We start from the raw sequence: 13,627 nt of genomic DNA on the forward strand, positions 1-13,627 counted from the left end.
GAGTCCGCCAGATTTGATTTCCACCAATTTGAAATCGATGCCCTCATGCTACCTGGAAACAGGCAGTGGAACAGAAATTGAAGCAAAACAAACAAAAAAAAGACTACTTTCTGCTAATGGTCGGCCCATTCCAATTTTGAGACGATCTCAATTTAGGCAGCCAAAACCAGAAACAGTCGTGGACCTGACTGAATTATTGAGACGGGAGAATCAAGTGATCTTCACATCAATGTGCACTATTCTCTCAAACTGTCCACAAATCACAGACAGTATGGGGGCCACTCTAAGGGCTAGTTAAAGGGATCAGTAGCCGCAAGTGAGCATACGCACTCTTTTGATTCATGGGAGAATTTTGAGCTGTATGGCTTCATTAACTAGAATCACTACAGTGCAGGAGGATGCCATTTGGCCCATTTGAGCCTGCACCAACAACAACAATCCCACCCAGCCCTTGTCCCCACTTATTTACCTTGCTAGTCCCCCTGACACTAAGTGGCAATTTAGCATGTCCAATCCACCTAACCGGCACATCTTTGGACTTGGGAAGATCCTTGTTGCTGTACACGTTCTTTAAATGTCTCCATTGGTGAACTGATCAACAGCAGTCAATTTGCAATAATTTATTATAAATTTGAAGGAAGAAAATATTCAATAATCTTTCAATACATCCTCTACCCCAACACATGTGTAAATCATCTGAAAAGTGGGAGTGGGTGAAACTGAACAAAACTCTAATTTGCTTTAACTAATAGTGGCTTTGATACATTTTCTATTTGAATCTTACTTATCTATTTGAGTCCAAAGTGTCCCAAGATATGTAGGTTAGATGGATTAGCCATGGTAAATGTGCAGGGTTACAGGAATAGATGGGGGAGAAGGCCTGGGTAAGACGCTCTGACAGAGAGTTGGTGCTGACTCAAATGGCCAAATGGCACTTTCGAGATTCTATTATCTAACTAAGCTGCCCTGTCAACTCCCTCTGCCACCCCTGCCCCTCCTTTGTTGATCAGTGCCACTCTATGGATTCCTTGTCTCCCAGACACTGGGAATAGCCCTGGCTGCAAAATGATAATGGTGATCCCCACAAGCACCCACTGAGCCTTCATACTTCTGATAGCTTCAGAGGAGCCCCACGTGCCCATTCTGCCTGACAGAAAAATGGCGCCAATATGTTTTATGAGTGCAGACAGTCTCTGGTGCGATTAATATCCTCATTTAAGTTGATTATGTTTTCATAATAACTGTAACAATCCAGTTTACAGCAACTGAAATTGGATATTTACAATGGCTGGCGTTCAGCAGTTAGTGAACAGCCAGGTTATTAGTCTGTCCTGTTCAGATGACAAACAGATAAGTATCTGAAAAGGTATTAGGGCCTTAATCAACTGGTTAAGTGTACACTGTGTAAATTTAAACAGAAATTGCTCTTCTAAACAATAGCACCTTAAGGCTATATATAACATTATCTTTTGATTTCCACAGACCAATTTGAAGTGTTGTGCTAAAAGATTAAAGTACAATCCTGCAATGTGTATGTACACAGGGATTAACTCCCTTGAGGATAGAACTGATAGTTCTATTCTCATGAATGAGTTGCTGCTTGCTATACACCATCCAGTAAAGCCAGTCTGCACTGCACATGCTTGTCATAGAAGTCAAGTACGTATATAACAATGACAGAACATACTGGAAAATCTCAGCAGATCTGACAAAATCTGTGGAGAGAGAACAGAGCCAATGTTTTGAGCCACGATGATTCAGTAAAATTCTGGGATTAAAAGTCTATTGATGACCACAAATCCATTGTCGATTGGTGTAAAAACCCATCTGGATAGGGAAGGAGATCTGCCGCCCTACCTGGTCTGGTTTACATGTGACTCCGCAGCCACAGAAATGTGTTTGACTCTCAAATGCCCTCTGAAATGGCCTTCAAGTTAAAGTGCAATTAGAGATGGCAATAAATGCTGGCCCAGCCAGCCAGGGATGCCCGCATCCCATGGTTGAATACGAAAAAAAGGATTCAAGGGTGAAAATTCTAGACCCAATACTTCAAATCAGGGAGGATTGGGATGATGATGGTGGCACTTCCTTCCTCTCAGTGATAAAGTTGCCGTGAAACAGCTCCGTGGAGCGGTAACCGGCTTGAGAGGGGCTTTCTGCACCATTCAAATCTGATTGGCTGGCAGCTCTCTGGTCTCAGCAACACCACTGGGAGCGGTGGCCACTGCTGGAACTGCATCCAGTCCCTGATGAAGAAGAGTCAGGAGCTGGGCGTCAGGTAAATTTGGAGGGTGTGTTGGGGGGTGTGGGGACTGTTCTTGGCAGGGCCAGGAGAGGACGACATGAGGGCTGGGTATGGAAGAGGATGAGAGGGAGGAGAGTTGGGATGAATGGGCTCAGGGAGATGAGGTGCTCAGAGGTGTTGTGGGAGGGGGAGGTGGTGTGGTGTTACTACATTTTAAGAGCGGTGCACGTAGAATGTACCCCTTCCTCTTCTCCATCCAAGGCACAAGCAGGGTTGCCGGCCAGGTTTCCCACCTGGCACTGACCTCCTACGGGCTGAAAGATTGCAGCCTGGCAGTTAGCAGCTCTGGAGGGGCGTTAGTTAGCCAATTGTGGGCCTGGGTTAGCACGAGGATGGGCGAATCACATAAGAACCCCCCCACCACCTGTTAAATCACAGCCAGATCAGGGTGGGTAGGTAGGTGGCAAAAAAGGCATTCACAGAATTTTACAGCTCCCCCCCAACCCAAAAATCAGCAAAATTCTGCTCAACAGCACTTGGAATGGAATAGGATAGGAGTTTTAGATCAATCGATGATAATGGAAGATGAGAGGCCGGTCAGGAAAACACATGAGTAACAACGTCTGAAGATCAGACTAACTACTCGGGCAGCAGGTCGGATCCCCTGCTCAAGGTCAGACCAGAAGATGGGGCTTAAACAACAGAAAAAGTGGCCATGAAGAAGTGGATTCACTGGTGTGGGCGTGCAGCATGTGACTGGGGTCAAAGACAATGGCTGCCACTGGCCATTGGGACCTCTAAAGGCAAGCAACAAAATAAAACAAATCACCAACTGTTCAACGAGTGGGATGTTTAAATAAGAAAATTGGTAATTTTCTATTTCAAAAAGAAAACATATTTATTAAAATCTTTCTTTGGACACCCAGGACAGAATTTTCCTGTCCCACTTGCCACAGGAATCATAGCGGGCGGGACATGAACCATGCAAAGGTTCATTGACTTCAGATGGGATTTTCCAGCCTGGGGATGAGTATAGCTGGAAAGTCCAGAATCTCACTGAATGGGGACATGGGTTATTATGGTTACCTACAGCTCAGGGGTCCATTAGTTGTTTCTCTGGGAAAAAGTTTGAAAGGTCATTCTCCCCTTGCACAAAAAGTCATTGAACATAATGAAAATGCCATACCTGGGTCATTGCTGTTTTCAGCACTCTCTTCACTTTCGTGGTCTTCCTCTCCAGCTGTATTTTGCTCAGCGTGTAGGAGACTTAGCTTGTGGCACACCTCAAAGGCTTGCCCTATAGTTCGCACTATCCTCATTGCTTGACTCTGTGGTGGAGAGCAGGAAGAAGGAGACTGTTATCTCAGTGCACTTCAGTGAACTATAGCTGGCATTGTGCAAATGAATACAATGAGTAGCTTTCAGGAGGGTGATTATATAAATAGATCATCGCTTCATACAAATAAGGAATACAGTGCAATTATGTGCACAGTACAGCCCACTCACAATGAGGGTTACTCCCTCCCCTTCCTTGGTAAGGCCACAATGCTTAGAATCATAAAATCCCCACAATGCAGAAGGAGGCCATTCGGCCCATTGAGTCTGTACTGACTTTCTAATAGAGCATCTCATGAAGATACTATCCCCATAACCCCACATATTTATTCCACTAAGGGGCAATTTAGCATGGCCAAGCCACCTGACCTGAACATCATTGTATTGTGGAAGGAAACTGGAGCACCCAAAGGAAACTCATGGGGAGAACATGCAAACTTTACACAGACAGTGACCCCAAGGTCAAAATTGAACACGGGTCCTTGGTGCTGTAGGACAGAAGTGTTAACCACTGTGCCACCATGCCACCCATGAGATTTACGGCCGATTCGCTAATGAAAAGTATTTATCTATAACAGGCTCTTGGTGTTGTTTCCAGAAGTCATTGTGTAGAGAGGATATACTAATTATTCACTGACAGCTTCCATTTCCTTAACAACAATCATTAGCCTGGAGAGTAATTTGGACACGTCTCCCTGGATTTGGATTTGCAGTGTGGATAGGAGAGAAACTCTGAATGAACCCGCCCGGCAAAATTCCTTCACCAGAACCAGGGCATGTTCTTAGTTATTCTGCTGCTTTGTTTATTCAACAGGAAAGCTTTGCAGCCGTTGAATAGAAGAAAGCTCCACCTCAGCAGCAGGATAATACATTGTGTGCAGCACCATGGCCAGAGGTGCCAGCGCTGACCAAACAGGACCTCATCCGACCTACCATGAGCAACGCCAGGGAGAGAACAGTGCTTGCAAAGTGTGGGTCAAACGTGGTTTATAAAGTATTCACGGTTCCAATGGATAACACACCACCAACCCATAAGGCCGTAAGACATAGGAGCAGAATTAGGCCACATGACCTATCGAGTCTGCTCCGCCATTCAATCATCGCTGATATTTTTCTCATCCCCATTCTCCTGCCTTTTCCCCATAATCGCTGATCCCCTTATTAATCAAGAACCTATTTATCCCTGTATTAAAGACACTCAATGACCTGTCCTCCACAGCCTTATGCGGCAAAAAGTTCCACAGATTCGCCACTCTCTGGTAGATCCCTAGCCCCTCTTCTTCCTGTCTAGGGATTCTTTTCAGTGCCTTCCCTAAGTATTTCCTGCTTAAGTACTGGTGTGTGACCAGGCGTGCAGCGTTTCCCCTTGGGCAGGATGCTTGCCATTCCATCCAGACAGTGTAAACAGAGTACTTACTGCCTGGCTGAAATCCACATTACAGTTACCATTTTCAGATGAGGAGCTGCACTATAAATACCACATCAAACAGTCAAACCACCATTTCATTTCTCGCTAACAAGCTGCTGAAGGTGCAAATCTCTCTCAATAGGATGCCCAGAACCTGGCTACCAAAGGGGTCCCACTGCAACATGGAACGTATTCTCTCCCATTGCTTCTGCCTGCAGGAAATGGACATTTCCTCATTTCAGTCCCAGTTACCGAACACATTTGCGGGGACACGTGTGGCTTTTGACCATTTAGTTTGAAGTTGTCCACAATTTGTTCTTAATGCTACAACAACCTTTCATTCCAAATGGATGTGTGAGCACAATCCCAAACACAACCCGCTGACAATTAAGGTTACTGTGCTTCGGAGAGCGATTACAACTCAGCTTTGGCCGACGTTATATACACACTAGCTGTGAGAGAGTGAATTAATCTGCAGTCATATTTCCAATCGATTAAGCATCTTCCCTCATTTCTTCCTTCTTTATTACTAAAGCCAGTAATAGTCGGAGACTGAGCCAGTATTTAACTGTACAACTCTATCTCAGTGCTTCAAGAGCACCATATTCAAATTAGTCCACTAATTCAATCGCGATTCATAACAACCCACATTAACACGCACTTAAAGTAATCACATGCACTCAAAACTCATCCATCAGATTCTGGAAATAGCTGCCCAGAATTGATAATCATGCAGGTAGTTCTCCGTTCATCCCATTGCTGAGAAAATTAAAACCATTAATTTCAGCTTCTGGTTCCCATATGTCACAGTCGCAACAACAAATGGGCTGATGTGAGCGTTTGCACACCTTTGGCACAGAGTGAAACCAAATGCTGATGCAGAGTTGGGGCTAGTTACTGACATTGGAAAATAGAGGCATGTTTCAGTCTCTGCGCTGGGCATGGTGAGTCCTACTCAAATGAAAATGTCATCATTTTAATATTTTTAAAACGATTTCTTTTGATTTTGCAAGAACAGCTCGCACACAGGGCAAACACTTGTGAATAAAATGTTACAATGTTTGATTTAACCCAGTGCTTCCCAAATATTTTCGCAGCCAGATTCCATTTAATTGCATAGATGTTGTGTGACCCTGGGGAGCGCAGGGACAGGCACTGTTGAACAGGGCAGGGGGCTTCGGTTGTTGTGTAGGAGTGGAAGGGCCCAACATACTCACCTCTTCTCCTTCAATCCCCCACCATTGCCCCTTGTTATCCATCTCCCAATCTTCCCCTCCATCACCTACCTTTCCTCGTCACGCACATTTCTGCTTTCTTGACCCTTTTCCCCGTCCTTCACCCTCCACTTCTCCCTCCTTCAACTTCCATCTCCCCTTCCTTCATCCTCTATCTCCTCCATCACACTCCAACTCCCCCTCCTCCAGCCCCTTCTCTCTCCTTCTCCACCCTCCATCCCCCTCCTTTACCCTCTATTTCCCTCTCCATTTCCCCCTCCTTCGCTCCCCATCTCTGGAGGGTGGGATGCGTGCACAGGGAGTTGATGTAAAGGCAGGGTTTCTCCCACAGAACAAACAGCACTGACCTCTTCACTGTCTTGTCTGCAGCAGAAATGGGGCCTCACAGTGCAGAACATTAAGCCACGTCCACCAACACAGGAAGATCATGGAAGGGGCCTTGTGGCTCTTAGAAATCAGTGCCAGATTCACAGCAGCCATTAATGTCTCGAGGCTTACAATCTCAAAATGTCATTTAACAGCCCCACAAAGGGTCCAGGCCCACAGTTTGGGTGGTCCTGGCCTAATCTATTATTAACCAACAACAAATGCATAGATGGAATCACTGAAGGACATCTATATGCCCCTCCCCACACCTCCCCCCTCCCCAGGAGGTGGGCCTCAATCCATAGGCTCCTTCAGATTTGGGCACCTTTCCCTCTGCGACCAGAACTCCGGCCCTCCCTTTCTCCCTGGCTGACCCCTGATGCCATAGTTGCCCCCCACTCCCCAGGGCATCTCTTACCCCCCCTGCTGCCAAGACCCCCCCCAACTCCAATTTGCTTTAAAAACAGTCCTGGGACTTAGTTCCAGACAGAGTGCTTCACTACCTGTTCTGCCTATACTCAGCATAGACGAGTTGGGCTGATGGGCCTATTTCCATGCTATATATCTCTATGGATGGGTTGGAGTATTGTTGGCCAATCAGACTGGCAGATAACTCTCATGGATGGTACTCCCTCAAGAGCAGACAGAAGTCCCATTCATTGCCAATCAGGGCTCAAATGAACATGAGGTGACAGTGGGCTTCTGAGGGGCGGGGGGGGGAGGAAAAGTTGCACGCTGACTCTCAGGATGGCAAATGTCAACCGCTTGTCATCCTGAAAGTTCTGCCCAATATACATACACAAACACATTCATACTTACACACACATACATATATATTAAAATCAGTAACCCATATATGTTCAACACAAGTGTAATCTGACATCTGCTAATTGTATAAAGTAACCAATTCTACACTAAAAAAAATGGTAATTTAGAGTTTAATGATGCAAATGGGAAAATTTGCTTTGACCAAAAAGCAGCCTTGTGTACATCCAATCGTCTATGACCGTCATTGAAAATGACATTTTCCTCTGTATGTTACAGTACATATAGGTAGAAACCTGAGACCCACACTGCACCTCAGGACAAAATCTCACCTTGAAATGTTTTTTTAAAAAGGTGAGCATGAAAATTAATTCATTACATTTAGGCAGTATTGGAACAGCAAGGAAATATAGTCTATAAAATTCTTTTATATTTGAAATGCTACTGACACAGCGAAAAACAAGAGATGCTATGAAAGTGGTGTTTAGATTTGGAACACAATTCAATTAACCAAAAGCTTTCCAATGATGAAAATAATGAAACAAGCATCCATTAAAGGCATGATTATGTAGAGGTGTCTGCTCCTGCCAAACTTCTGCTTGTACAACAACAATCCTAATTTCCATTTAAATTGTGTCGAGAACATAAAATAATATTACTAAGCGCTTCACGGAACAGCAAACAGATAAAAAAGAGAATGCTAAGCCAAAAAAAAAAAGAGGGTGACTAAAAGCTTGGTCAAAAGGTGGTTTTAAAAGAGAATTTCAATTGGCAGAAAGATCAATAAGTTCAGTGTTCCTGCTTTAACCCTTCCATTTAATTACCAGCTGAGTGGTCAAATATGTGGCATTGTACTATTTTTCTTATCTTCCCTTAGAAAGGCTCTGACGTGCTGGGTGTATAGTCTTGCATACTCTGCAGGAAGCTCTCTGCTACCTCACAGACAGGTGCTAACTCATATGGGTGAAACTATTGGATCATGGAGGACATTGACTGCAAGTCCAATACCCATTCTTCCAACAAAACTCATCTCCAAACTCCATGGCCTGGGGCTCAGCTCCTCCCTCTGTGACTGAATCCTAGACTTCCTAACCCCACAGATCGCATTTAGTAAGAATAGGCAACAACATTTCCTCCATGATCATCCTCAACACTGCTGCCCCACAAGGCTGTGTCCTCAGCCCCTTACTATACTCCTTACACACTTATGACTGTGTGGCCAAATTCCCCTCCAGATCAATTTTCAAGTTTGCTGATGACACCACCATAGTGGGTTGGATTTCAAACAATGGCAAGACCAAGCACAGGAAACAGATAGAGAATCTGGTGAACTGGTGCAACAACAATAATCTCTCCCTCAATATCAGTAAACAAAGGAGATAGTCAACAACTTCAGGAAGCATAGTAGCAAAAACAAGCACTTGAAAGGGTTTGAACTAATGGAAACCAGCAATGATTTTTAAGACTGATCACACTCAACTAAGTTGACTGAATATTTTGATAAGGTAACAGGCAAGCTTGGGAATGTGGTCGATGCTGTCTATATGGATTTTAAGTCAGTTGTTTGATAAAATAACAGATTTTGGTTACAAAATTGAGGCTTATTGAATAGAGAGGTGCGATTAAATGAAAAAAATGGCTTTAGAACAGAAAACAATAAAGGTTATTTTTTAGCCTGAAGGATGGTAAGACAATGGGGTCAATGCTTGGATAACTTTTTTTTTGCCGCCTATAAATTATTTGAATCGTGGAGTGCAGAGTAGAATTTCAGAACTTGAAAATAATAAATTTGAATTGACAAACAGTGAAGATGATTTTTAAAAAATCACCCTCAACTTGACATAGGCTATTTTAAAGGACATGTAAAAGTAATATAGACCTAATGACACTATTCTAAAAAGTGTGCAGGAACAGCGGGATCTGATGGTGCACATGCATTGCTTTTAAAATGGTAGGATACACTGAAAGAGTGATTAGCAAAGCATATGGAATCTGGGGCTTCATAAATAGAGGCAGTGATTAAAACGCAGGGAGGTTATGAAAAAGCTTTATAAAGCTCTGGTTGGACCTCTCACACTACCGGTTCCATCCCTTACCTCGGCAACTGTGTGAGACTGAGTCAGACTCTTCGAAAACTTGATAACATATCCACGTCATCATCAACATCACTTGTTTCCACCACTGTAACATCATCTGATACCCATGCCATAGCTCATGTACTGTTGAAACCCTCATCCATGCCTCTGTTATCTTCAAATGTCCTGACTCTCCTCCCACATCCTACCCTCCCTAAACATGAGGTCATCCAAAACTCTCCAGCCCAAAGTCTCTGTGGAGTCTTAACACCACCACCTGCAAGTTCCCTTCCAAGCCACTCACTCACCTTCCCGACTTGGAAATAAATCACCGCCATTTCTTTCCTGTTGCTGGGTCAAAAGCCTTCTCAATAGCAGGTGTGGGTGTAACTATACCGCATGGACACAATGGTTAAAGGAGGTGGCTCTCTTATCAAGGGCAATTAGGGATGGGCAATAAATGCTGGCCTAGCAAGCGACTTTCATATCCTGTTAATGAGTACAGGGGAGAAACTCACTAAACATCAGCCCAATCTTAAAATTCTCATCTTGCTTTTCAAATGGCACCAGAGCTTTGTCTCTCCGTCAGCTCCTCAGTCCTACAACCCTCTGACCTATCTCTCTCCCTTAATTCCAGCCTCTTGAGCTTCCTCATGATTGTAACTACTCCATCACGGGTAACTGTGCCTTCAGTGGCTCCTCCTACTCCTCTCTGACTCTCTACTTTGCACTCTTCCATTAAGACGCTCTTTAAAACCCAGCCCTTTGTCCAAGCTTTTAAAACATCTGATCTAAAATTGCTTCTGGTAGCCCAGTGTCATATTTCTTTCTCTGCAAAGTGCCTCAGGAAGTTTTATGATGTCAAAGGTGCTATATAAATGTCAGTTGTTGCCACAGTGTGTGCGCAACCAGAAGCCTCATGCCTCTCGGCTGTTCCTGAGGTTAGGGCTGTCTGTCAGTTACATTTAGTCTGCTAATCCCCCTGACGCTAAGGTTCAATTTAGCATGGCCAATCCATCCAACCCGCACATTTTTGGAGTGTGGGTGGAAACCGAAGCATCCGGAGGAAACCCATGCAGACACAGGGAGAATGTGCAGACTGCACACAGACAGTGATCTGATGCTGTAATTGAACTCGGGTCCATGGTGCTATGAGACAGCAGCATTAACCACTGTGCCACCTTGCCACCCCATAATTTATTCTTATTTCCCATTTCTAGATCTATTTTGCAGATTTGCAAAAGCAGCACTATTGCAGGGTCATTGTTCAGTGGTTATGAAAGTTCGCACACTAAGACATAAAGATCAAAAGATGAACTGAAGTGCGAGTGTGGCAGGGATGGAGAAAAAGTGTCATCAGACATAGCTGTAACGTTGATGGACTGCAGACTCCTGTTGAAATGTAATTACAGCACATTTTTGGAAAGGAGTTGTGTAAACCGATGCCGGGACATTTATTTCTTCTGGTAAGATAGCATTTAAGATTGGTTAAAATTCCACTGCTGACCAACATTAAACTGAAACCAGTGATTTGCTGATAATGTTAATAGTAGACAAGGAGATGACATATATTCTGGACCAGGAGCGGGAGAAAGGAGAAAACAATTTATTTTCCAGACTCTTAGTATTGATACAATTTATGGTCCACAATATGAAAGAAATCCAACCTTAGCTTTCTCATAAATTTCAATCTTTCCATTCCTCAGCCACTGAAGATTTCCTTGGGCACGTTTAATATTAATAGAAAGAAATGGAAAAAAAATTGCATTTGTATATTGCCTTTTATAATGTCAGGATATCCCACAGCATTTCATGGCTAATTAACTGTTTTGAAATATGGCAATATAGCAATCAATATTGACCCAGTAGAAAGGATCTCATAAACAACAATGAAATAAAGAATCTGCAATTGTGAAAAGTTTCTAGCCGAATGACAAACGTTTGTCAAGACACAAGGAAGAACACTCCATCTCATCTTTAAGCAGTACTACAGGATCTGTTACATCTACCCGAGGAGAGAATGGACCTTGATTTAATATCCCCTCCGACAGCGCAGCGCCCCCTCGGTACTGCCCCTCCGACAGCGCAGCGCCCCCTCGGTACTGCCCCCCCCGACAGCACAGCGCCCCCTGCAGAGGAATGACAACCAAGTCTCTGAAGTGTAGCATGAACCAAAGAGCTTCAAGCTCAGTGGGTTACAGCTGTACAGTGAGTCAAGACTGACACCTAGCTGGAGCACTAAAGGCGTTTGAATAGGCTTGGTGATATTATTGCTAGACTACTAAACTCAAATAACATTCAGGGGACCCAAGTTCGAATCCCACCATGGCAGATGGTGGAATTTAAATTCAACAAAAAAGATACCTGGAATTAAGAGTCCACTGGTGACCATGAAATCATTGTCAATTGTCAAAAAATCCGTCTGGTTCAATAATGTCCGTTACTGAAGGAAATAGAACATAGAAAAACTACAGCACAAACAGGCCCTTCGGCCCACAAGTTGTGCCGAACATATGCCTACCTACAAGGCTTACCTATAACCCTCTATCTTACTAAGTCCCACGTACTTATCCAAAAGTCTCTTAAAAGGCCCCATCAAATCCGCCTCCACCACCACCACCAGCAGCTGATTCCACTCACCCACCACTCAGTGAAAAACTTACCCCTGATATCTCCTCTGTACCTACTCCCCAGCATCCTAAGCCTGTGTCCTCTTGTGGCAGCCAAATCAGCCCTGGGAAAAAGCCTCTGAGAATCCACATCCTTACCTGGTCTGGCCTACATGTGACTCCAGAGCCACAGCAATGTGGTTGACTCCCAGCTGTCCTCTGAACTAGGGACGGGCAATAAATGCTGGTCAGCCAGTGATGCCCAGGTCCCATGAATAAATAAAACATAACAAAATCAACGGACAAAGAAGCTCACTAAATTCTCTTGACCCTTCAAATCCTTGGATATATCCCATTGGGCCTTGGTTCTTTCTCTCCCTTCAGTCGAACATTTTTATTTTAACCATCATAATATTCCTTTGATGAAAGATCATCTACCTCAAAAGGTTAGCACTATTTATCCCACCACACGTACTGATGTTCCAATCATTTTCTGTTTTTACTTCAGGTTTCCAGCATCTACAGTATTGTGATTTTGTAATGTTTATCCCACCCTCAAACACTGCAGGAATCACCTGCTCTTTAGTACTCTTTTAAAATTCAATAATCAGAAACCCACATACGTCAAACGTGTAGACAGCCACCGTGTACCGTTTCGCTGCTTCGTCTGACTCAAGGTTTCTCCCTTCTACTTGCAGACTGAATTGGCTTTTGGGTCATCAAGATGAAAGCCAATAATTGAATTAGCTGCTTTAGTGAGCTGCTGCATCCATCCATTTCTTCTTAATGAATGCCAAAGTAACGTTCGCTCCGTGATTTACCAGTCCATTAAGAAGACTGTTCAATTTAATAACACTAAGTATGCAGTACAATTTATTAATCTTACTCGGACTTTGAAAAGAGTGCCACTACATTTAGGTGGGGTCCAATAATTGCTGTTGTAATGAATGCTTTAAATACCAACTAAAGTGAAAGATAACACTGCATCAAAACAAAAAAACAGAGAGCTTGTTGAGTGGTTTAAAATAAATAAAACGTAATTTTATGATTAGAAGCGGCATGCTTAGTAACAGCCACGGCATGAACTTTACGGAGAAAGGAATGGCTTTCCATTGAACTGCTGCCAAGTCCAAACCATTTCAATTTGGTTCCTCCCCAAGGACTCAATTCAAAGTGCAGACTCCAGCCAGTTGCATGTTTCAGCTCCACTGTGAAGATAAAGTTGGTCATATGATCCCGAGTGATTACCAGGCTCACCTCAGTCTTAGCGAGCAGCCTAACGGATGGAAAAATAGGTTTGAACTTGTGCCTCACCCCCAATACAATATTCTTCAATGCAGTTCATAATGGGAACCCTTGCAGATTTTCTTTTCGTTCCTTCATGGGAGGAGGGCAACGCTAGGCAAGGCCAGCATTTGTTGCCCATCCCGAACTGCCCTTAACCCCAGTGGCATTCCCGGGGGTAGTTAAGAGTCAACCACATTGCTGTTGGATTGGATTCACATGTAGGCCAGAGCAGGTAAGGACGGCAGATTTCCTTCCCTACCGGACATTAGTGAACCAAATGGGTTTTTATGACAACAGATGCT

At 43.9% G+C, this 13,627-nt stretch overlaps 1 protein-coding gene across 5 annotated transcripts in view; it reads right to left on the reverse strand.

Moving 5' to 3' along the window:
• The window catches only part of nos1apa (nitric oxide synthase 1 (neuronal) adaptor protein a), a 372,151-nt gene that overhangs the window by 108,939 nt on the left and 249,585 nt on the right, over positions 1-13,627 (reverse strand). For all 5 annotated transcript variants that reach the window (XM_080195868.1, XM_080195866.1, XM_080195870.1 and 2 more), the window contains one exon: positions 3,432-3,573. In XM_080195868.1, coding sequence (XP_080051994.1) covers positions 3,432-3,573 — 142 coding nt within the window. The remainder of the gene's footprint in view (positions 1-3,431; positions 3,574-13,627) is intronic.

Source organism: Carcharhinus amblyrhynchos, chromosome 9 (genome assembly GCF_965287045.1).
Source record: "Carcharhinus amblyrhynchos chromosome 9, sCarAmb.v2.hapA, whole genome shotgun sequence".
In the NCBI taxonomy this organism is placed as follows: domain Eukaryota; kingdom Metazoa; phylum Chordata; class Chondrichthyes; order Carcharhiniformes; family Carcharhinidae; genus Carcharhinus; species Carcharhinus amblyrhynchos.